At 35.8% G+C, this 24,716-nt stretch overlaps 5 protein-coding genes across 17 annotated transcripts in view; 2 read left to right on the plus strand and 3 right to left on the minus strand.

Moving 5' to 3' along the window:
- Positions 1 to 21: 21 nt before the first annotated feature.
- On the minus strand, positions 22 to 9,741 carry Not1 (CCR4-NOT transcription complex subunit 1). Of its 2 annotated transcripts, none has more exons than XM_012288481.2 (14): positions 9,338 to 9,741; positions 8,579 to 8,791; positions 8,005 to 8,439; positions 7,605 to 7,901; positions 6,587 to 7,530; positions 6,363 to 6,516; positions 5,285 to 6,286; positions 3,571 to 5,208; positions 3,234 to 3,497; positions 2,892 to 3,109; positions 2,602 to 2,808; positions 2,403 to 2,523; positions 792 to 2,320; positions 22 to 718 (listed from the first exon to the last, which is right to left on the minus strand). In XM_012288481.2, exons 1-14 carry the CDS (start codon positions 9,437 to 9,439, stop codon positions 640 to 642), a joined length of 7,203 nt encoding a protein of 2,400 aa, XP_012143871.1. In that variant the 5' UTR covers positions 9,440 to 9,741; the 3' UTR covers positions 22 to 639. The 2 variants fall into 2 exon arrangements, with proteins under 2 accessions (XP_012143871.1, XP_012143870.1); XM_012288480.2 differs by having other exon boundaries at positions 2,397 to 2,523.
- Positions 9,742 to 10,437: 696 nt separating this feature from the next.
- Positions 10,438 to 13,509, plus strand: LOC100882847 (putative RNA polymerase II subunit B1 CTD phosphatase RPAP2). 4 transcript variants are annotated; one of them, XR_013037607.1, is made up of 8 exons: positions 10,438 to 10,767; positions 10,873 to 10,958; positions 11,056 to 11,170; positions 11,232 to 12,392; positions 12,454 to 12,611; positions 12,691 to 12,861; positions 12,935 to 13,238; positions 13,312 to 13,509. XR_013037607.1 is itself a non-coding variant. In XM_012288462.2 (8 exons), the coding sequence occupies exons 2-7, from the start codon at positions 10,897 to 10,899 to the stop codon at positions 13,107 to 13,109; spliced, it is 1,842 nt and encodes a 613-aa protein (XP_012143852.1). In that variant the 5' UTR covers positions 10,438 to 10,767; positions 10,873 to 10,896; the 3' UTR covers positions 13,110 to 13,118; positions 13,312 to 13,509. The 4 variants fall into 4 exon arrangements, 1 of the variants encoding a protein (XP_012143852.1); XM_012288462.2 differs by having other exon boundaries at positions 12,935 to 13,118; XR_013037609.1 differs by lacking the exon at positions 10,438 to 10,767 and having other exon boundaries at positions 11,036 to 11,170.
- NELF-B (negative elongation factor B) lies at positions 13,237 to 17,223 on the minus strand. Of its 3 annotated transcripts, none has more exons than XM_012288468.2 (9): positions 17,089 to 17,214; positions 15,942 to 16,066; positions 14,988 to 15,622; positions 14,750 to 14,917; positions 14,545 to 14,670; positions 14,195 to 14,464; positions 13,814 to 14,098; positions 13,540 to 13,740; positions 13,237 to 13,470 (listed from the first exon to the last, which is right to left on the minus strand). In XM_012288468.2, exons 3-9 carry the CDS (start codon positions 15,594 to 15,596, stop codon positions 13,306 to 13,308), a joined length of 1,824 nt encoding a protein of 607 aa, XP_012143858.1. In that variant the 5' UTR covers positions 15,597 to 15,622; positions 15,942 to 16,066; positions 17,089 to 17,214; the 3' UTR covers positions 13,237 to 13,305. The 3 variants fall into 3 exon arrangements, with proteins under 3 accessions (XP_012143858.1, XP_012143856.1, XP_076385862.1); XM_012288466.2 differs by having other exon boundaries at positions 14,988 to 15,774; positions 15,845 to 16,066; XM_076529747.1 differs by lacking the exon at positions 15,942 to 16,066 and having other exon boundaries at positions 17,089 to 17,223.
- LOC105662860 (uncharacterized) lies at positions 16,124 to 18,975 on the plus strand. Of its 2 annotated transcripts, XM_012288472.2 has the most exons (3): positions 16,127 to 16,351; positions 16,445 to 18,177; positions 18,316 to 18,975. In XM_012288472.2, exons 2-3 carry the CDS (start codon positions 16,570 to 16,572, stop codon positions 18,850 to 18,852), a joined length of 2,145 nt encoding a protein of 714 aa, XP_012143862.1. In that variant the 5' UTR covers positions 16,127 to 16,351; positions 16,445 to 16,569; the 3' UTR covers positions 18,853 to 18,975. The 2 variants fall into 2 exon arrangements, with proteins under 2 accessions (XP_012143861.1, XP_012143862.1); XM_012288471.2 differs by having other exon boundaries at positions 16,124 to 18,177.
- Positions 18,976 to 19,168: 193 nt separating this feature from the next.
- LOC100882740 (serine/threonine-protein phosphatase 4 regulatory subunit 1) overlaps positions 19,169 to 24,716 on the minus strand; it is a 165,160-nt gene continuing 159,612 nt past the window's right edge. For 5 of the 6 annotated variants that reach the window (XM_076529742.1, XM_076529744.1, XM_076529743.1 and 2 more), the window contains 6 exons: positions 23,394 to 23,564; positions 23,039 to 23,322; positions 22,705 to 22,900; positions 21,744 to 22,565; positions 21,202 to 21,475; positions 19,169 to 21,109 (listed from right to left, as the gene is read on the minus strand). In XM_076529742.1, coding sequence (XP_076385857.1) covers positions 20,943 to 21,109; positions 21,202 to 21,475; positions 21,744 to 22,565; positions 22,705 to 22,900; positions 23,039 to 23,322; positions 23,394 to 23,564 — 1,914 coding nt within the window. In that variant the 3' untranslated portion in view covers positions 19,169 to 20,942. Of the gene's footprint in view, positions 21,110 to 21,201; positions 21,476 to 21,743; positions 22,566 to 22,704; positions 22,901 to 23,038; positions 23,323 to 23,393; positions 23,565 to 24,716 lie in introns of those variants that run through there. The other variant, XM_076529746.1, reaches the window with a different exon arrangement.

The following is a 24,716-nucleotide window of genomic DNA, read 5'->3' on the forward strand; positions in this document are numbered from 1 at the left end:
AAAGAATTACGTAAACCACCATTTTAATTAATCAGCTTTATCTTCTTTCATAGCTACAATTCTTAAAAAATTACATCAATGTATACTAATAATTATGTACTATATTACAGATTTCCAAATGCACCATACATTCTGCAAGTACTCCCTAAAATGACTTACATAGCACATTTTTTAATTTTGGTACCGACTCAATATACCACTTACTCATAGTACATTTATATTCAGTTTAACCTACAAAATTTTACTATTATTTCATGAACACCCTTATTATTTTCACTTCTTTCTCTTCATTATGATACGCATTATACCGACATTTGTGCTATAATATTACAATGTCATGGTAACACACTGTTTCAAGTACACTGTTCGAAAGACACGTTTTGTGAGGTTGAATGTTCGTTGCTGTTCTGATCGATGCAACAATCTTTTTTTTATTAAAATATTAACATAATAGTAGTCTCACTTATTCTAGGTCAATTGATACATTTAATGTACTGATTATTCGATATCTATCCACCAAAAGTTAAGCCCAAAGTATAGTACATCTATTCGTACATTAACAACTTTTTACACGCGACCCTTATCATTAATGTTTTTTTTTACTGTACACAAATTGACAATGAAAAATAAAGCGTCCTATCACTCTGGGATCTCCGGTTCCGGAGTGGGCTGTACTTGTTTTTGAACCATACAAGATCGAGCCACTGATTCAAACAATCTGTAACAAAATAAATCATAAGTCAATAATCAATCAAGATAACATCTATTAATTAATAAGCGTATCGACTTACTTTTCGATTTCTGGTGCACAGTGAACAAACTCGTGCGTCCAGAATTTGTATGTTGGATTTTTTATAAGTTCAATGAAAGTTATTAAAAGGCCCCACGGATGAGGTCTATTCACAATAAGTCTTTCAAGAAGAACTCTTGTTATTTGTTCTTGTATCGCTTCGGTGTTGGCTTCCGCGAATAAGTACAGAAGGGTACAACTGAAGTAATGTGTATGGCTGTTAGGATATCGAAGTTGATTCGCGATCGCGTTTAAAAACAAATAACGACCTTCTGTATCGAGATCAACTGCTAAGTTTTGGAATATGTCCATATGCGCAGAATGTGCAATAGTGGACATGTTAGGAGTATGCCCTTTGCTACGAATGAAAGCTATAGCCTGCGTTCCAACGTAGAGTACTAAAGCATTCATTAGCTGAATATTGTAGCGAACACCAGCTTCTTGAGATACTTGCAAATTACTACGTAATTCGGAAAGGAAAGTAACTGGTGCGCGTGCTTTCAAATACGAGTCAAGTTCTTTTTTGAAACCAAGTGGTTGTATCATGGACGCAAAGTTGGTTAATACTCTAGGAGCATGTGCTATTTCTTGCAACATGTCAACCTTTAAATTAGGTGTGAATGGATCAGGTAAGCGCATGTTTCTTGGAAACGCGCTTAAGATGAGGTTTCTCATTTGTATACAATTGGGTGGAATAACGTCACAAAATCCGTAATGGTAATCACAAAGGAATTCAGGAAAATCATGTAACAAGACCAACAATACCCTAAGAGTTCCTTTATACAATAAAGTCACAGGTTTTGCGAGCTCAGCATTTCGAAGATAAGGTGCGAGGTATTTAAACAAGTCAATCAACAATTGCGCGTACATGCCCCAACACTTTTGTTGTGGTGTAATTGCGAGCATGCGTCCAATGAAGACTCTGTGTGAAACTAACTCTAACCAAGCGTAACAAAACCCTGAAGCTTTGGCTGGTCTGAGTATATGCAGAGTATGGCAGAAAGCAGTCAATACTTGGTAATTTACTGCTTCCAGTACAGGTTCAGGGGCGCAAAGCTCTAGGAAGAGCATAATGAAAATTCTATGATAGGGCAACTGTTGAAAATCAGTACCTCGTATGTCGTGATCTTGTAATAATACACCGGCTACGATTCCTAAAACCTTATTCAGTAAATTAATTTTCGTATGAGTATTTGTACTGTCACCAGAATGTTTGACCAAAAGCGCAACCAGACGCACGAAAGCATCCAATGAATGGAAACACTTTGCACGAACAACTGATGGGGCTGCATTGGTTTCAGCTAAAGCACGGTAACACAGATCGACGCACATTTGTGTGCTTAACTTGAAGAATCTCGTTATAAGGTCGTCAGTTTTGAGGATCCCATGAATGTTCATTTGATGAACAAACATTCCAAAAGCTTTCGTAGGATCACGTGCATGTGTTGGACTATGATGCATCGAAACCCATTCACGTAATAGATATTCCGTTTTTTCCATCAATCCGGGTGGGTCATCAAAATCACGAGCCTTTAAAGAAACAAACAATATAAATTGTAAACATATACACGTGTTCTTAAAGCCCCGATTGGTCGAATTTACTTACTCTCACCTGTAGAATTCCAGAATGAATATGTGCTGTAGGTCCTGCAGGTGCTCTGTCTGCTAATACTCCGGGATCATGATTAGCGCGCAATGACTCTATTAGATTTGTTAGTCTGAATAGCAAAATCCTAGAAAATACACAAGTGTTATTTTAATAATCAACAACATAGTTGTTAATAGGCATCAATATACTAATTGATAGTAACCCTTCAGGAGGTGCTCTGTGATGAGCCATTCTAGCTAGTATCTCAATTGTATGGAACAAATCAGATTCGGTAACATGCGTGGTCTGTCTCTCGTCAATTAAATAAAGCTGCACCAATTGCATGGCAAATGCTGTTGCCATTGCATTACCAGAATCTATAGCTTGGGCTAATGCTAAGTCATACTGTGGAAGACTAATTAAATGAGATCTAAAAAGAACATTAAAAATTTACTTATATCTGATTGCTTATGTCATTCAATAACTTCAAAATATATTATGAAAATAAAATACCTAATAAGATAATCAACAGCTTCAAAATTGTATCGAAATTCTTCTCTACATTCTGTTAAACAACGGGTAACATGTTTGTTTGTCCACTGCATGCCATAAGCACGTGGATCTTGAAGACACTTCAGAATACGTAAATGGAGTTCTCTATACCGTAATATAATTTCGGAATCTATCACACCACTTGAAATGGTTGGGCCATCTAATAGTCCTTCTACAGCCTAAAGTAAAACATAAAGAACGTATACTAAAATTATATGTACGTGTGGACAACCGTACTCGTTCACTGATTTATTTGTCCATCACTGGTTTATATCGTACATATATACATATTTGATATTTTACCTTTTTGAGCAACGTCATAGCAGCACCTGCGTCTCTCGATCTTCGTGTAAGAATAATAGATTCCAAAAGACTATGCAGAGCAGCATGTTGTGGGGGAGGTACAGCTGGGCCCATTGCAGCAAGTAATACTTCAACCTCTGCAGCAAGCTTCTCTAACATTGCCCCAACTTCATCATTGCTTACTGCCGCTGCATACGCAGCTACCTGTTGGGCTGTTGCTACTGCAACTGCTGGGTTAGCGGCAAATGCAGTTACAGTAGGTTCCTTCAAATATAAACCATTTTAAATATATATCGTGTATATATACATTAAAAAATATATATTGTATAATACGTACTGTAACAGGTTTTGGCATTAATAAAGCTTGCGTGTCTCGTTCAGATAGTGGTAAAAATCCTGGAATATTTCTTGCAAATTCTTCGTAAACAGCCATTTGTTGAGGCGTCACTCCGCCTACTTTTAACCTAATTTGTTCAGGCATTCTCTCAGCTTGATATTTAGCCAAAGGATCGCAGTATCTTCTCCCTTCCTGACGCGCGATCTTCCGTAGTTCAATTTCGTTCAGTAGACGTTTATCCATTTCAGGAATAGCTTTTTCAATAGCTGTTTTTTGTACAAATGCACAGGCAAGCTCCATATTGTCAGCAGCAACTACATTAGCCGCTTGCTCTGCAAGCTCTTTCTGCTGTGGAGTTGTACCCATCATTGCAGTCAAAAAAGCTTGTTTCAAATTTGTACTAATCGACGCCATAACTTGGTCACGGCAAGTGATCATAGCCATCCCTGCAGTTAAGTTGCGAACCATGTGTCTTGCTGCTGTTCTCATTCGAACTTCTTCTGGGTCTAATGCAAAGTCTTTTCTTACAATTTGTTCGCTAGTGGTTAAAGCGATCTTAATCGAACGATCAACAACGGGATGAATCCACTCTTGAATTGCCCTTTCAACAGCTGGACGCACGAATTGCTTCAAGTGTGGGTGCGTTTGGAATAATGGCAGTTGATTATTGATGGTGATGTGTTGAGAAATATTAGCGATGCCTGTTACAGATATATCCATGTAATTAAACCGTGGTTCTGGTGGACCCGTAGGTAGAGATGGTGTTGTATTCGCTGGAGCTGTCTGTGGGACAATCGCTCCAGTTGTAGTAGAACCAACTAATTCTTCGATAGGACCCTGGGATTGTTGCTGATTATTGTTTGATTCTGACTTTTTATTTGGATGCGATAATTGATACTCCAAAGTTCGCAACTTTTCAGGATCTTTCAAATAAAGTGCAGGTTTTAATTCACCAACGTCGATACTTAAATTTTTGCAGAGTACTTCAATTTCAAATTTTAAATTTAGTTTCAAATCAGGCTCTTGATGTAATTCTGCCAGCACGTTCATAATCGCCATTGTCCACGGATTGGGTGGTCGAAAAACACGACTTTTTGCACAACTTTCGAGCACTTTAGCAACGAATGGAACCACATAAAGGAGCTCCTGTTGTCCTTTATGATATGCTTCGACGAGTAAACTTTTTAAGTCTATGTCAATCTGCAAGATGGGTTTATTTCTACCAAGAGTTAACATTCCTAGCCAATGACCTAAATTTTTGAGGAGAGATCGATCTGAAAAATTTGCTATCCCCTTATCACTCCGTAATAAAACCTTTATATTCCTAAACGTTTCTCTAGTAACCATTTTATTCACTTCAGGTAACTTTAAACAGTCTAGAAAGTTCGAATACAAGGCATGGAAATTTAGTTCTATGCTCGCACGTTTCATTACTAGATATTGTGCCATCCAAGGCCAATATTCTTCCGTAACAATTTCTCGAATTTCATCACACTTTTGTTGCAAATTAAGTTGACTAAGATTGTTAAAGATGAACGCTGTTTTATCCTGTAAAGCTTCTGGAGGCGTTGTAATTTTTTCTTCTTTATCTGTTGCTACTAATAACGTATCAATATTTGTTGCATTAGCAATGGAAGGCTAAAATTAAAATATAAAATTATAAGCAAGGATAAAAAGATACATTAAACAATCACAAAAATGATGTTTTACTTACTCTTGCCGAGAGAGAAGTAGTCGGAGTCGTAGACGACTTCGCTTGAGTGGTACTTGTCGTTATCGTTGTTGTTGTAATGGTTTTATATGGCGTAGTAACAGGTGCCAGCATAGCAGCTAAAGTTTTTGGGAGGACTGGACCTTGGGGTCTTGTGGGAGGCTCCTGCCCCTGTAATCCATATTCTATATACTCAATTAAATGTGGTGGGAACTCACTGAAATGCTGAATTGCCCTGACGTGCTCACAGTATGTTTGGTAGTCTTTTAAACGACTCTTGAAACGATCCAGAGCTGTTATGCCGAAGTAATACATCTTGCTGCCTTCTGGTTTCCTCAGAGCATCCAGAACAAATCTTAGGGCTAATCCAAGGGTCATGTAGCTGTTAACCAATCCCCTTTCAATAATTCCTCCAAATAATTGTGCAGTGATTTGTAACTCTTTGTCGGGATATTGTGGAAAAAATCGATATTCTTCAAATAAATTTCGTAACATACAGTTGAACACTTCTCTCTCCCTTTTACTACCAGAATCTTGAAATTTTTTTAACATATCGAGAACTTCATCAATTGATAAGGTAGGATGTGGCGGATGATTGTATATACGTTGAAAATAGCTGTTCGCTTCATCTTCAATTTCTTTCGAAACATTTTGTGACATATCAGGAAATAAGTTTGACGTTTCAGGTATCCTAGCTTTTTCGATGCCTGTTGGTGGTCCGAGTCTACCCAATCCTCCAATTGTTGTACTACCGGGTAAAACGGATGGTCCTTGTGTACCGACTGGTCCTGAATGTAACTGAGAAGATAATGGCAACATTGGAAATGGACTTGGAGAAGGTCCCATAAGACGAGAAGGAGAACCTGGTGCTGATACTAATGGTCCAAGAGCACCAGGTAAATTGAATGCAGAACTGCTCGGTGGACCAAGACTTGAACCCAAACCCATAGATGCAAGACTTGAACTTAAATTTCCAAGCGGGTCTACTTGTTTCGAAGAAAACAACTATAAAATTTAATAAAATACCTCAGTACATAGTAAACGATAAATTATTTGTAAACAATTACACCAAATTTTATACCTGTCCCCCCAATGTTGCTGGATTAAAAGGTTCCAGGCCCCTATGTCTTAAAACTCCTGGAGGTGGAGGTCTACTCATTGTACTTTTGCTCAACATTAGACTACAATTTTGTACCATTGTCATTATTGCTTCGGAACATTCTTGAGAAACACTCCTTTAAAAGTATTTAAAAAATTAAAAGGTGTTACCAATAGTACAAATTTTTACAATAAAGTAAAACATACCCAGCACACACTTGCAAGCAAGCAAGCATCGTCGTTAGCGTCTCTTGTGGAAGTTGACTCGCTTTCGGAACCGTAATATCTTCCTTTATTCCAGGTCCCATAACTTGAGGACAACGCCTTTGTAGAAATTTTACACAAGCGGTGACAAAAACTTCACCTTGTTCTCTAATCTTATCTGTCAACCATTTCTCTAATTTCAAATACTCTCTTCTCGAAGCCAAGCAGGCTAAGTCAATAACAAATGGATAGGATTGAGCAGTAAGTAAATGTGTTAATGCTTTAAGATCTTGAGCAACATCAAGAATACGAGATAGTCTTGTTTGATCATGATCTCCGCGTATGTACCATTCTGCCATAGCATGCATAATTATAGATTTTATTTTAACTGTATTTCCATGCCATGCATGATGTAGAATAACGGCAGAATTTGGATGATTTCCAAGAAAAATGGGCATTAACGTACTAAGTAACTCTTGTCTTAGTATAGTAACAGGAGCATTAATTTGCAATAGGGCTAATACAAGAACATCAGGGCAGTGCTGAATGGGCCACTTAAATATTTCTTGCACTGGTCCATACAGTCCTCTTTCTGCCATATGCAAAAGTAATTCAACTACGTTTAATGATCTCCAGGTTTGTGCTTCTTTACTGTCACTTTCTGGTGCTGCTTTCAAAACATCAACAGTTACAGAATGATATGGATAGTCGGCAAAACAAAATATATCTGGACATTTTAGAATTTGTTGTACTAAAGAAAATTGTCCTTCTACGTTGTCCCAGTGACGATAAAAAAGTTCTACGGGAAACATATCAGGCGGATATCCTTGATGTTGCAATCCTAATCTTAATCCCGTGATCAACAAATTCAATCCTTGTCTATCTTTGACAACGAATTCTGCATGATCTAACTTAACTATTACTTCATTCCATGATAACGTAGATTGCTGAAATTATAAGTAAATTTAATATTTAATACTAATACAAAATTTTAAACTATCAAATAACAATTGATACTTACAATTTCTTTTAAAGCTTGAATGAAAACCTCAACATTCCATGTAGTGGGTGCAGCACTATCTGCTGACTTTTCTTTGTTTGCATCTTGTGTAGCCCCTGAATTACCCCAAAAAGATTGTAAACCTCCAGCATCATCAAGACTACTACAACTACGTGCCATATGAGCCAAAACTCTTGCAGCACATGCTGGAGATATTTCTCTAGCTCCTAGGCCAGCTAAGGCTGAACGACATTCTTCGATGGTACTAGTAAATCCATATCCTAATTCCATAATCAATTCTACTAGAGAATTTCCATCCTAAAAAGCACAGATATATATGCATGTACATAAATACATTTAAAAATTTGAAATCTTATAGCACAGTTACTACACAGCAATGAATACTACTTGATTATTTTACCATTTGATTAACAGCCATGTTTAACTCAATTTTGGCTTGCGAGGTTTCCCCGTTGTCTGGGTACAGGAGTGGTGCTAGCACCACTGGTACCAGTTCACGGGGAAAGTCGCGCCTTAAATTCTTGAGAAATTTTTCTTTTGCTTCCGATGAAAGGCCAAACTGATTGGCTGAATGCAAAGCCTGAGATAATATTAAATGAAGTACTTCAGGCAATGAATCGTGCAATCCTTCTTCCTGATGTTTATTGCTCGTTTCAGAATTAATATAATTTTTTATTAACTCAGGCAGCTGCTTTTTTACGTGTTCTAGAGCTAATGTACGAATTTCAGTATTCTCAGAATGCAATAATGCAATTGCAAATGCAACTTCTTGTACCAGAGTTAAGCCAAGTACCTTTTTCAAACGTAAAAAAAACTTTGCAGATGGATTCAAAGTCTGAAAAAGTAAAATTAAAATTAATAAAAAGTGTTATAAAGCTATAAAATGTAGGTTTTTAAATATATATATGTACATATATATATATGTATTCACACTAATTTTGATAGCCTTAACCTAAATAAAAAGTAAAATAAACCTTTTGTTGATGAAATGGATGATCTATAGCAAAGCACAGATTAGAAATAAAAGAAGGTTTGCTAAGAAGATTAGTACACTCTTGTTTCAGAAGTTGCACTTGAAAATAATCTTTCGCACTTGATTCTGGTGGCTCTCCCGTTGAAAAGTCAATGTACGACAGCAAAGAGCGCAGCAAATGTCTGTCTGCCTCCAAACCCTTCCACTGCACCAGCTACAATATAACCACAAATTTAAAAATGAACATGTACCATATATAAGATATCTATATAAACTTAAATGTATTGAACACAACTTCTGAAATATTATAACCTTTTAACTATCAAGGATGAAAAAATCAACATAAACATTTTTAAAAAAATTTCAACCAAATAAATTTTCAAGAATTTATTTATTTATTAAGTTTTTAAGACCTTAAACGTCGAAAAAACATGCATTGAGAAATTAACAGAGTTTCATCATTCGAAATGATCCGTTGGAACATATACAAATTACGAGAAGAGGCTAAGTTCAAGATGTCTTTCGTGCCGCGTGAACATCAAATAACAAATAATCTTGCAATAAGTAGAATAATAGATACATAAATCTGAACATAATTTTTCTGATAAGGAGGTTTATCTTAATAAATGAAATCAAATGAAATTGATGATAATATTCATAAAGCATATTGCGCTGTTTCGAGGTCGGCGTGTGATGAACAGAAGTGGTAGGGGAGGGCAATAAGAGATGCAGCAGTACAACAGGTTTTTTTTCTACTTACAACTGATATTTCTTGGCAGCTGTCCCGAAAATTTTTCTTATTTAAATTCGCAACCAAATAACTGATTTGTGACAAAGTAAAAGACAACGAGTCCAGGTTCATAGTTCCATGAATACGACCTCGAAAGCTTCAAACGTGTTTGAAGCTTTCTTCGGTATCCACGAATTGCCTCCCCGGATTCTCTCCTCGTTAAAAGCATGAAAACTACATTGGCACAGTCCTACGACCAACATCGGGATTAATATTTTGAAATACAATTTCAAACCAACGTCATGGCGAGCACAACAAGATAATACTGAAAACGTAACACTACTTCAAGATCACACCATATAACCAGTTACACTCTACTGGTCTCTTTTCCCATCTACTTCGGTAGACTTCTACCTCTACAAGACAGCCGGTTCAATGTTTCTTTGAACTGCCGCTAGAGTGCGTTAATATTCATTCTGAAATCTATCAAATTTTATTTCATTTTATCAATTTCCATTTAATTGCAATAAATAATACATGTATTCAGTTTCTTGGATTTGAAATCATGTATGATTAAGAATAAAGTCAGATTTGCTTGAATTTTCAATAATAAATTGTAGAGCAGACTGACCAACTTTAGCATTATTGTTGGTAATCCACTAGAATATTTTGTACGATATAAATATATATGTATAACATTATTATTTGACTAAATTTAAATTAATATTACGTCGTATCATATGATCTTCTGTACATGCTGATTATTTTCTATCCTGGGAAGACTATACTTATCGTAAGAAATTTTATTCATTCTGCGCATGGCAGCTTGGATTAGCGTCTGTAGGCTTTGTAACTATGAGCGACGCGTTTATCACGTTTTTGATGCCAAACCTGTATATTTAGTGATTAAAATATTTTAATTTCTAAATTAGCAAGTTGTAAATTTCCAAATTCCCAATTTCTTAAGTCTCCTGAATCTCAAGTTTTTAGATTTCTAAATTTGATTATCCATGATCTATAATACGTATATTCGCTTCCCGTAAAGTTTACAGGTTTTTGTTGGAAAACCTACTGAACTTGCTGAGAGTTCGCGAATGAGGATGATCTTTCATTGAACAGAGTATATATCTATTTTATTCCATTGTTGTGCTGTACGTGGCGATCCATGCAAGCACGAAATATATAAACATAATTTGTTATCAATTGTTGTCGTCCAGAAATAAAACAATGAACTTTATAATACATTTGGTATAAAATGTAATTATATAGTAAATCGATAATAAAATTCGGTGGAAGTGAATCCTGAATCTGATTTACTTAAATGCGATTTTTAAATGTATATATGTATGACATAAGCACACCTTGACAATATTTTAATTTGACGTCCGTCAAATCTGTGACAGAAAAATTAGAATACTGTTTTATATTTTACTATAGAATTTAAACTAATAACTACTTGGGTATGTTTAAATTGTCAAAGCATTTAACACTAAGCAACTTTTTAATTCCATGTTTCTCTTTCTTTTTAATTATACGTAACCTATCTTTTTTTATTTTATTTACAGTTCTTTCCTAATTATTGTAAAAAAATGGCCACATCTACTTTAAGACAAGAAATACTGGAAAGGAAAAAAGTAAAGAAGAAAATGAGGTAAAAATTGTTACATATGTTTATTTAATTTTTAACATAAATGCAATATAAAAAGTAATATTTGTAATGCACCTAAGTAATTATATTTTGGTTTAAGCAAGGCACAGATGCAGTTAGCAATAGTTAAAAAGAAACAATGTGATGCTAAAGCTCTTGCAATTGTTGAACAACTCCTAGAACCTAAAATAAATTCTGAATGGCTTTTAGATAATGTAAGTATAATTTCTCATTATAATCTGCATATGACTGAAAGATATTTCTCTCTTATTATAGCTGAAATATATTAATAAAAGTCATATGGAAGATGTAATTGAAGAACGAGGGATAACTAAGTTATGTGGTTATGTATTATGTAATAGCAAATTAACAACCATAATTGATCAACAATATCATATATCAACAAAGAAGAACAAAGTTTATGATGTGACTAGGCGTAAAAATTTTTGTAGTTCACGTTGCTATGGAGCTTGCAATTATCTCTTACAACAAATGCTTACAAGCCCTCTGTGGTTAAGAGATAAGGACGAAATACCAGTGTTCAAAGTATTGCCAGCCAAAGATGAATTAGTAAGAAGTATACCTGGAGATGAAATTCATTTTAATGACATAACTGTAACATTGAATGCTGATAATAAGGAGGAATCAACAGAAGTTAATACAAAATGTGACAATTTGAATGATGCAACTTTTGATGCACATTCAAAAGTTAATGAACACAGAAAATATGATACAGTAGAAGATTCTCAGGCAGCTAGTAAACATGTAGAACTACACAATAGTGAAATGCCAAATGTATTGGAAGAACAGTATTCAAAAAATTCTGATGAAAAATTAGGAGACATAAAGAATTCATCCATTGATTTAAAAGATATAACTGATAGTGTTAAACAACAGACAAATGATGATATTGTTAAAAAAGTTTCTTTCTCAGATAGTAATACTGTGCTAAATTATTCTGAAATTGAAGACCTAGACAATATGAATGATAATGTTACTATAAATGAAAGTCAAAATGAAAATACAAAAAATGATAGTGAACAAAGTAATTTAACTACTACCAAGAAAAATACAGACATTAGTAATAACAATGTTCAAGAAATAGAAAAAAATGAACAAAACCGACATAAACGAAAAAATGTTATTAAAGAGAGGCAGACAAATGAATTTTATAATCTTGCAATGCATATTGAACATAGTGTAAAAGAGTGGATAACAGAGGATACAATTTCTTTATTGTCAGGGGAAGAAGATACTAAGAACCGATTATTGGAGAATATAATAACACATGACAGATTCTTACATTTATGTAAAAAATTAAATAAATTACAATTAGAAGATGAGAAAGAAGACCAGACAGATCTAATGAAAAGTAATTTAAAACCTTTACCGCATTTGTCTGCCCTTGAAGAGGAAGGAAAGAAAATGGAATTAAAAGTAAGCATAATATAACATATAACATAAAATATATAAATAATTACTGGTCTATTATTTTCAGGTACGAGCATTCTACAAAGGCAGTATGATCGTAGAAAATCCTAAAAGTACAGAAAATGTTAAACAGGATAGTGACTTTGCTCCAGTATTACCTTTGATAGACGCACATGCACCGAAGGCACTTCGACGTCGTATATTTTTAGATAAACTTAATAGGATGTAATATTGATTCCAATATTTCTTTAGTACTATGAGTTTGTCTTTGTTGTTAAATAGAATTATTTAATTTCTTTTTCAGATTACCGGATTTATTACGAGCTTTAGCGAGTAATAAATTGCCTCAGTATATTTACAACAGCGAAAAGAGTGCTTTAATTAAGGCCTTAGTTAATACTTTTTCATTATCTGCTACAAATATTATTTTTAAAACTGCAGAATGGACTCTTGTTGGTCTTGTAATTATCAAAATGTAAGTACCATATATTAGTATAAGTTCTGTACTTTAAAAAATATTACTAATATATTTATGCATATTTTTTTAGGCTAAGTATGATAGATCCACAACTAAAATTTTTATTATCAAGTAAACAGGCATCAATGTATATCTCAATGATTTTGATGTCATATAAGTTGGACCCAAATTATTTGGACAGACTAATGATGGAATTGATTAATGACATAAATATATCGAATGTCGATAATATCACAAATACGTGATTAAATTATGTACGTTTTATAATCGTTTTAAGTAAAAAATATGTATTTTCGAGACACATTGGATCTGTGTATGTTTATATTTTATGTAAAGTAAAAGATAAATAAACAAAATAGAAAATACAACTGCTTGTAAGTAAAATTAGTAAATTATATTTTTCAATGCATTTGATATTCAAACAATTGCATCACTTAATTTTTATAGTGAACATGAGGCTGGTGTAGGTACACCAGTCAGAGGAGAAGGTGGACAATCAAGTCCTAATGTGTCCATCTGGGTTGTTGTTGTTAACTGGTCTTCCGTAGAACGACTTCCAATTTTATCACGTAAAGCTTCATAGAGATTATGTACAGCTTCATTATGCTTAAATAATAAACGTTATTATAGATACAATATATTTTATATGCTTCGTTTTATTCATTAAGATGTTACCTGACTAGTTGGTTGAAGAGCTTTCATTAGTGCATGTAAACGAGTCGGTGGTAATTTCGGATGAATATACCAAAGTAGTTTTAACAAATGTCGTGTAACATTGTCTCTGCCTAATCCTGCTAGGAAAAATTCGTCAAATATTACAGTACAGAATGATTCGTTAGAAAATTCATCAGCCATATTCAGGATTAACAGAGATACCTATGAATCATAATATTCAATTTTACATTATATGCAATTCAACAAATATAAAAGATATAAATTATGAGTTTACCAAAGTATGCAAAAAGGGATCTTCAAATGCACGCTGTGCTTGACAATTAGGCAAAGTAGCCAATACTCTCATTAAGCCTCTAGCATCACCTCTTCCTCTTCCTACACCACCACCACCACCTACATGTAATGCATAGTACATAGATAAAACAGCAGCAACTCCTGAAAGTTGTGCGTATGCTTGACAAGCGTCAGGAGGTGGGCCAGAATGTTCTATTATAGCAATTGCACTTTCTCTTTCATCCGGCGGAAGTTTGCAATTTAACTGTCTTATTTGATCATCTACCTAAAGTACAAGTTATTTTTTATGTTAATTTTTAATTACTATGATTATTATCTTTAACGTGTTAATACGTTTAAAGTTACTTATTAAATCATATACCATTAAAGACATGAGCGCTGGTAGAAACTTTGTGACAACTTGACTATCCAATTTCGGCTCCTTAAAATCTTGCGAGTCGATCATTTGCCAGGCAGATAAGCCTAATGCAAGCATTCTTAGTAATAGTACAAGAACTGCATTTTCTCTAGGCAATGCTTCACTGTTTATCAAATGAAGTGCAATTTTTATTGCACTACTAGCAAGAAAGTTCACTGCATATGGGTCGCATAATATCATGCTTAAATCTCCTAATACTTGTTCCTGTCCTCTCTGTATAAAACTGTAGATCATTTCACTTATCTAGTACAGCAAGACATAGTATTATGAAACACGAACAGTTTACTGTATACCTTTATACTATCTAGAAAACCTTGCAATTCACGGGACCTTTTAATGTCAACATTTTTTTCCCTGATACATGCATCAAGACACCAAGTGAATTTATGGCATGGGTCAACAGAGATGATGTCTTGAACCTAAGGATCAAATATTTATGTAATTAATATTATACCAATGTGATTTAATATAATACAATTTAACATAATACAAACTGACCTCTAAATCATGTAAGGCCATTAATAGTTCAGCTCTTAAGGTACAATAATGTATATTTTTTGTACGTAAAAATAGAGTCCTTAAGAATTGTAGTACCATATCATATAATTTTACGCTATGCCCAATCATATGAGCCAGCTTTTGTACTACTTCACCTTGTCTTCTTACCTAAGTATGCAAAATAACATAATTTCATGAAAATTAAAATTCTTATTTTGAAGAAATTCATGCAGTATACCTTGGGGGAAGGCATGAAAAAGAGACTATTTAGATTTCGATGATCAAACAATATTTGTTCTTTTTCAATAATGTATCGACTAAATAATGGAGAGACCTCATCTCCAAATAGGCTCTGGTTATCTTTCCAAATTTGCCGTTTAACTTCTGTATCTGCATCATTATATAATTCTTTTTCACGGACAAGTACTCGTAAATATTTATCTTCTATATGTGGTGTATTTCTTAAAATACACATGACAACAGGTCTCAGTGCTGCAACTCTTACAGCTGGGAAACTTTTGGATAATAATTCTTTTAGTCTTTTATCACCTGATGAACCTTTATCTGCTCTTTCTGTACCAATTTCATTGATTCTTTTTATCAATTTTTCTCTTAGTTCTTCTAACACTGATGCATGAAAATCTAATCTTCTTACACCATGAAGATCAAGCAAAGGCAACATAGGTCTTAAGGATGGCAATAAAATGCCATTTTCCAATTGAAATTCTTCAATTGCTTTTAATGGGTCTGTACAACTTGTCAAAGCATCTCTTAAAAAACCTTGTCCAGGTATTCCAAGGTCATCTAAACCATTTCCAATTTCACAGCTGCCTTTTACAGAATTCATTGTTTCCTTTTATACAATGCTTTTATCTATGAACAATATATACATTTGTATAACACTGCACTTATTTGAAAGTTACCTCATAATTTTTAGATCAAATAGTATAATTTGTTTTTAATTTTATGTGGAATTATTTATTAAGTGAACTTTGTTGATCACTTTGTATAAGAGTTTATGATACCTGAAAATGTCAATGCTTTGATTACATACAGCATTGCAACAAATTTAAAATATTAAATGATTATCCTTACAAGTTTTAACGAATTATCACAATTTTTTCTCTTTATTGTTTATCATTAATTTAGTAATTTATGTATTCTAATATTAATTTCATATTTATTTAATAACCTGTGTATGCAAACTGTCGTAGATATAACCACAAATGTAGCGGTGGAACTAAATAGCTTCTCACAATTAGTGGTTTGCGGAGAAACTGTTTTAATAATTGGCCGCTTGGTGCAGCACTTCAAAGGCTAGTTTACAACAAAAGAATGACACAGAATCGATATATTTAAAAAAATGTTTACAGATTTATGTACTTTTAATTATATTATAACATAATTTCAGTAAAGAAAATTTGAAGGTATAATTATACAAAAAATACATGGAATGTCGTTAACGATACAAGTATTTCGATCGATCGATACTAGTCAATTCGCGAAACAGGAAAATTTGAAATGTCCGACAAGTCCGAAGTAAATCGTTTTAACATTTCCCTGTAAACAATAACCTACAAAACACTAATTTATATAGAATTAGTAAGTAATGTAAAACCTAATAACGTGAAATAAGGCGTGTAATGCTGAAACTTTCGACTTATTTATATATCTTAATTGTTATCCTTTTATTAGTCGCTTCTAACGCCAGGAAAAACAAACATAACTTTATCAACATATCTTCATATTATCAGCCTTGCGAAGGGTTAAATAATTTACAAGACTCTACTGTAAATTTTACGCACGTGTGTCAAGGATTAATGACTACTTTAAACGAAACATATGATTCTTATATAAAATCAGAAAATAATTTGAAAAATGTAGTGAGATATTTAGGCAAATTACAAAAATATCAGGAAAGTAAAGTAAACACAACGTACATCGAAAATGATTCGATTCCAAGTTTTTCAACAATATACTGTTACGCAGATACTTGTAACATGAAATCAACTTTCGCATTTAATAATCTATCGCTAAGAGTAGAAGAAAAGAAATGGAATTTATTCGGTTACAAGTGGAAACGAAGAAGTCTGTGCGCGGTTCACGACGATAAAAAACATTCTCCGTCAACACCGTCTAATGTCCTCCATGTTGCTAAAAGGAAGACGCTAATGGATTACGACGCACCAGTTTTACTGGACGACATCGAGGACTCGAATTCTCTAAAAACGCACGTAAGAGTGAAAAGAAGCAAATCTGACTGGAGTCCACTGTCATCGTCAGCATATCAACAAGAGTATTTAAGAGACCTTGCAAATTCTTTTCCTCGGAACACTTACGAATCGGTGGACGAAAATTCCTACGACGACGACACCTCATTTGACGCGAAACGAGAAATCAAGTCTGAACAGTTTTCTGTACCTACGGACAAAGATGGGCCAACGAAAGTTATCGATACACTGGCGTCTGACGAGAAGGATAATTCAATAGTGTTACCATCTGATGTTAACAAAGTAAAAGTTTCGGTAGACAACGGTGAAACGGGTAATAGAGAGATTGCAGAAGAATCAGATTCGTTTACAAATCGACGAAATGACGAAAATATGGAAATTGATCTACCGGATCCTATGATGGCGGTCGATTTAGTGAGAAAGAAACGGAACAATGTGATGGAAAGGTCCGAGTCTCAAAATTCGAATGAAAATGAAAATCGAAGGTTGTCGAGTTTAGTTGCCGCCAATTTGAAGGCACACTTACTGCGAGTGAGGAGAAGGGCAAAGAACAATCACGATAGTTCAAAGACGAAGAAGAAGAAGAAGCATGCGGGAAAGAAACAGGGTAAAAATTCACGACGGTCGTTAGGGAACGAACGTACGAAGAATGCGAATAAATTGAGAACACCTCGCGAGAGAAAACCGAATGCAGCAAAAAGCGAGGGTAAATCAAATGTAGGGATTACTAAGGTAGTTTCTAAGGAAAATAATGAGAACAATTTTCATCGTAGATTCGTAGAATCGAAAGACTCGGTCGATAATTCTAAAAACGATCGTTCCTCAAAGCATCTCGTACTGGAAAATAATGCCGATAATTCTGAACCTTCATCGGCGATAATGGTAACTGGAAATGATGATGACATGACGAAATCGGAAGACAACGGAGATACATCATTAACGCAGAATAAGAAGGAACAAACCTTTCTGGAAATGGCAAAATTACGCGAGAAAAGAAACAAGAATACGGAAGGGGGGCATGGATTTTTGAATAAAGAAGACGAGTTAAAGTATTATGAGAATATTCGAGAACCTGAAACGGAGCGTCGATGCAATGCTCGGAATAAAATACAGCGTTCGGTGATGGTCGAAGGGGAAGGTAGAGCAGTTAGATCCATCGAGGAAGTTAAAGAACTTGCCAAGAAATTGGTTACAAAGGTAAAATTTAAGGAAATACCAAATCTAATAGTAGATCAAATGATTTTGATTTTTGATTGAAAATATTGATAAATGCCATTATGCAATATTTTCAATGTCTCTATACCTTAAAATTATTAATAAGAAATTTTTTAACAGGTGAATGAACTGCAAAATTTTATAAACGCCGGAGATCCAAAAGCTAACGACAGAAAAGAGAAGACAGTCGAGACAAGAGCGATCGACGATCTCTGTTCGAACGCTAGTACAGATTACGACGTTTTCAATGAACCGCCTCAAATTGTTCAGAAATGCGTACCAATGGGTGATAAATATTCGTCGAACCCCGCAAAAATTATAGTCGAAAGGAAAATAGGTTCTTCGAAAATTGCGAAAGAAAATAAAAATAGTGGAGAGAAAGGACGTTCTACGATAGAGAAGAAACGATCAATCGTTAGACGAATACCGAAGACGCCGTCGAGTACTTCAAAAACGGTTCGTAGGGAAAATGCAAAACCACGTCGTAAGTGGGGCAGGTGGACTGATTGGAGCAGCTGTAGTGTCACCTGCGGTAAAGGTCGACAAATTCGATGGCGATACTGTTTACGTGACTGCAACTCCGCGGAAACTGAAATGGAAGAGAAAGCTTGCCAATTACCGGCTTGTCCCCCTGGAAAATTTCTTGGCATATTCTAATAACGAGAAGCGTTACTTTAATCATATTTTTAGCGTATACTTACATTGTAATCTTTTTAGGTAAGCTTTGTATTATCATACTGTGTAAGAAAAGTAAAACATGATTAAATGAAAAATTTCGAAGTGCATGTTTTGATGAAAGGATATAAGTACAGTGAAGTCCTGCTATATGAGTATGAGGTTGCTCATACTATTGATAATAGTGTAATGAATTTTAATCGAAAAAATTTATACTAATTAACCATATAGCGAGAGTGCACTGTACAATAGAGGTTGGTTTAAAATCTCTGTGAAGGAGAACAAGAGTTAAATGCAATTATGTAACAAATCGCATGGTGTATATTTTTTTTGTTCGTCTCATTACCAAACACACAATATATTATACAGAATATTTTAAACAAAACTTCATTTCTTTTCTTCTTTGAACGTATTCACAAGTAACGAGTATTCGTTGCTTACAGAAAGTTGCTGTAGCCCAATGATCACGTTATTCAACGAACAGTTTAACTAAGACATGATAATTCGCCCTTTCTTTTTTTTATGTCGCGAAATATTCAGCGATCACGACTCACTAATGTTATAGAAATATTTTGCGATATCACGGTAGTGGTATTCGGTAACGGTCCTTCTTTTTTTCTTTTTTCGCGAATGTACAATTTAGCGGATCACTTTTGCTTTACTTCTGTCTACGTATCCGCTTTGTATCCCTATATTTGTAAAATCTCATATAATACACATCATTTATCCAACAGCATTCTCAGTTTCGTTCGTCCTGTTGCTTACAAATTAGTTTTATTGTATCGATCGTACAAACGTGATGTCTCTCGTGCGTTTCTTTTAAATTTAGATACAAAGTCACCGAAAATTGATCTAAATACAAGAGTCGCGGTGTAATAAATTCAAATTCGTATCAATTTAACTCGGTGGCTCAGCAAAAAGTTCGTGCTTACAACTATTAACGTGTACAGTAGTATATCTACAAAAAACAATACACATTTGTTCTTGTGATTGCGTGTAGACAGAAAACACAGTGACATCGCACGATCGTGAACGTTTTCGACATCGTGCGATGTATAAGCCTTTTTTACCGTTTTCAACTGATAATTTCCATGTTGTGTTTTTTCTTCTTTCTTTTCCGTTTAACGTAAAGACATTCATCGATGTCGCGCGCATGAGTTCATAACCAGTCACAGCACAAAAACTTGAGTCGTACGAAGTATAAAGTTAAAAAAGTGAAACGTACGAGGAGGGGACGACAATGGTAATACTTCGATAAAAAAATAACAATCATTGGCTTTACTAGGTAGGGATCAGGGTGACGCCAATGATTGTCAAATCCTTAAAATTCCCAAATTTATACAATATTGAATTTACAAATTTCCTGAGGTTCAAAATTCCAAATACCTAAATCTCTAAATTTCGAATTCCTAGTAACGCCAATAATAACAATTAACGCGACGCCGAAGAGAACGTGCTATGACCGTTCACCAAAGAACAAGAGATCCCGTCGATGCGATATCTCCAATTAGTGATATCCGGCTTGCCCGTCCAAGGGACCCACTTACATATACAAATTGATCACAATGGTAAACGCATACATACCCACGAATCTTATCCACGCATACGTTAATTCCTTTTAAACACGCTCACACACACTCTTATATAATTGCGTAATGTCTTTTGACCGTTGATACTTATTTGTCTTAGTCTAAAGGACGCGGAAATTCGTCGGTCCCCTGGTCTTCGACAATGTTCAGTTGCACTTTGTCTATCTCGACTGCACTTAAGCGGTACGTGTTTCGTTTATTTAAAATTTGAGCTCGTATTTTTTTACATCGTACATAAATACACGTATCGTGCCTCCTAAAAGAAAAAAACCTATCGTTTCTCTCGTTTGTCTTGCTCCAATACAATAACGTTGTCCCCGTCTTTCTCTTCCAATTAATTTTCTGTTGCATGTACAGACAATTCACACGTGGAAGAACACATTTGCGGCACCTTTTATTCTGTCCCGTGGCTGTCCAATCTAAAACAATCGTCTCGTATGGCAGGAAATAATTCGAATTTGATTCTCGCGGGGATAGAATTTGTTAAAACAATATATTCCTCGATTGTTCGGCATTTGTTTGCGACAATATATTTAACACAGGCTCCTCCTCGCCTCCGGCCATGACTCGAACATCTCGGTCTGGGTCTGAACGCATCTCTCTCAGTCTTTTCTCCACTTTCTTCGTCTGTTCGACACCCAGCCAGCTTGCTGAAAATTGAAATACATTATTTATTTATTTTTCTATTTGATATCAATTTAAAACACTATCGATAGTGTTCAATATTATAATAGATACTTACGTCCCATCGGGATTACGTTCTCCGACAGAGTTCTCGCCACAACTAGTCTCACGTTTGGTACCTTATCCATGGATAGCTTCAATAAAGTAGGCAACATTTCCTTAGAGAATTTGTGCCCACTGATAGCGTTGTTAGCTATCAATTGAGCGCATACGAACGCCAGTGTTTGTCGTCGAGTCCACTTCTTCGCGTACACGCCTAGCGAGAACCTGAGCTCTTGAAACAACGCCGAGACCAGGCGTTCGCTGTCGGATTGGGCGACAATTTGCGTCACCTGTACAGACATTGAAGTAGAATCATTGGACGTATACGCGATAACGTTACACGGTTCTTTACCTAACGTCGCCATTTATGACCTTTTGTTTAATGAATTCGGAAAATGCAAAATCGAGAACCAGCTGAGACTCTTCTCCTTTACAATTACTTTTAATCGAAAGAAGCCAACGATGATCATGCTTCAAGAGAAAATAGCAACGTCAGATGAGAGACACCCTGTTACGTCCAGATTATACACAGAAGATGGCGAACGTGCGAGGTCATACCAAAGAAAGTGCAACGTGCCTCACAGCAGCGACTTTGTCGTTCAGCAGCTCAAGAGACAGGGGCACGATGTATCGTTCAAGTTGCATGGGTGCAAATAAGTTCACAATTTCCAGCAGTTGCGTGGCCAACTCTTTTCGGAACCTCCAGTTCCATTCGTTATCGGTGACGAGGAATTCCTTCAGCTTCGGCAGATATGGGAAACGATCGGTGGGCTTAAGTATCTTCAAAAAGGCCGCTAGGTGTTTAAGAACGCCTATTCTGACCTCATCCACGTCCTGGATGAAACAGTGATAAGCAGGGACGAGATCGCTGGCAGTCAGTTCTTCGCCGAGTATCGTGGCGATTTCGTGAATACTCGAGGCCAGTGTACGTCGAATTTTCCACTGATCGGCGTTTAACAACAACTTGTAGGTTGGCAGTAAATAACACCAGTGCTCTCTACCTAACGTGAGAGCTACGGCGGGAAAACTAAATGCACAATAATGAAGAATGTCTGCTCCTATGTCTGAGTATCGTTCTGGCTCGGCCATCGTTAGGAACATATTGACCAAATGCAAAGGGACTAGCTCTTCTTCGTTCACACGTATCAGTTCTACCTCTGGGAACTTATCTTCGTCTACTACGTCGTCTAACGAAGAGGCTTTGCTACTGGCGGTGTTGGTCATTGGTTTCCAGTTTATGTTATTCTTCGCTGATGATCTTTTCGCAGCTTCGACGAGTTCGTCGTCCAAAGGCAGGTCTGGCGTTATGTAGTAGTATAAAAATGGATTGTACTTCTCCGTGTCATCCGTTGTTTGGTTTTGATTCAACTTTCTTCGTATCTGAAAGAATAGGATAACTGGTTGCAACTTCTTTCAGAAATAAATGGGAATGGAAAATAATGTAGAAAAAGATTATCTTATACTATTGTGAAAACGTAGTAATATAAATTTTATGATACTTCAAGGCAATGTTATTTACCTTAGATTTGTAAGCTCTCAGAGCAAAAATGTGATCTTCCTGTGACTCGTCCTCGTCCTCCTCGTCATCAGAAGTCGATCTTTGTATTATCACAGACGAATTAAAGTTATCCTTAGTATCAAGATCCTCTTGGTCGAACGAGTGGCGCCGCACCACGTATTTCGGAGGGTAGTTGCCTTCGTACGAATACCTTATACTGCACAACATCATCGAATTTTGAATTACGCCGTGACTCGAATAAAACTAGGATTAAGTAGGGACGCAAGAACAGAAACTACAACAAACGAGTCTCGAGTCGGCCAATTTTAGGCATGATAGCGAAAGTACATTGTACCTGAAACGAGTATCTTGTTGGCTGGTAAACACCAGCTCGCCGTGCTGATTATAAGTTACTTCGGTAAACTGTTTTGCGAACGTAGATATAAATAGTCCTAAAATTTGAAAGGCACACATTCGCACCCATTTCGATTCGTCGTCGAGATGCATGGCTAGAAGTTCGGCCAATAGTAATTGACGTTGTTGGAGGGTCATACAGCAAGCAACCGGCATCATAACGTCCACGCTGGCTCTCCGGATGCCCCACGCTTTATCACAGCATAGATCGACGAATACGGGGAACTGTAATCGATCAAGAGATAATTAGGCCATTGTCGATATTTAACGGAGAGAAAGAGGCCAAAAGTACTCACCAATTTTCGAAGAAACGCCTTCCTCCTGACTGCCACGCAAATCTCTCCAAAATGCGACACGCATACTTTTCTAACGTAGATATCCTTGTCCTCGCAGAGGGCTATGTATCTGTCCAGAAAAATCTTTTCTGTCAGCCTTTTGCCAATGAGCGGTGCCATCTTGCTCATGAGCTGCGGATCGACATAGTAGATGATAATAAACACTGTACTGCAGTGATTGCTGATTAAATTATATATAATAACAAAACGTGCGATGAATCGCTTAATACTTTGGGTATGGTAAAAGATTTCAAGAACCAGATGTAATGATAAAATAAAAAATTAGAGGAGCCAGGAAGCTCGCACGCAAATTACATGTCACTTAATATTTATTCTTAAATAATAATGTTCGATAAGTTATATATGAAGTCAAAAATCGCACCGTTCCGCTCATCAAAGCTGGCTGTGATACGAGTCGAAAGTCACCACATCACAACCACTCTGATGGGAGGAACAGTCGAACACACCTGTAAAACTCGAGATATCGGATCATCGATCGGGCTAGGGATAGTTTCGTACTATCTTCGAGTACCGCGTATTAACGCCCGCATCGTATAAATCAGGAAGAAGGTCATCGGTAATAGGGATTGAACAGAAATGAGTCACTCTATCGTTACGCATAAATACGTTACTCTAAGAAACGTTTATTTTTTCCTAGAACTTCAACAAGTACATAAGCAAATTGTACGACGAAAATTTGACTATGTACTAACGCTAAAACTAGATTATTCGGTGACTATAATTAGCTAACTTTCACGATGGCGTCATACTGAAAGTGTGACTCATAGATATGTTAAGAAGTTTGTAGATAAAGGAAATAAAAGCATTACAGTTTATACCCATTACTTTGTTCGGAAGTAAACTGTACTTGAAACAAACATAAGACGAATCTAACGGTTAAAGATTAACATCAAAGAGTTCAAACTATTTCGTGTCAACTGCGCGTAACTTGCAAGTCTGCAAACAGACCCTGAAGGAAACATTTTGTTCCTTCCTGTTCTCCATTTCTCCTCATGCGACGAAGAAACGAATACAGACTTTAACAGTTGAGAAAAGATCGCGATTCGACGAACGATCGCAACGACGTCCTTCGTAAATCCGTGCAGGATCCGTGAGAGGAAGTCGAGCGACCATGAGAGCGCAAAAGTCGCCACGGACCTTTCCCGAAAGTGGAAACTAAGCGCAAGAACTCGTTATCGCTGTCCGTATCGGGACAGCCGATCGGAAACGTTTTTCTTCGAAACGACGCCGAAGAGCTGGCTCGTCAAGATAGGTGATGGGCAA

The sequence above is a fragment of the Megachile rotundata genome, chromosome 3 (assembly GCF_050947335.1).
Source record: "Megachile rotundata isolate GNS110a chromosome 3, iyMegRotu1, whole genome shotgun sequence".
Taxonomy (NCBI): domain Eukaryota; kingdom Metazoa; phylum Arthropoda; class Insecta; order Hymenoptera; family Megachilidae; genus Megachile; species Megachile rotundata.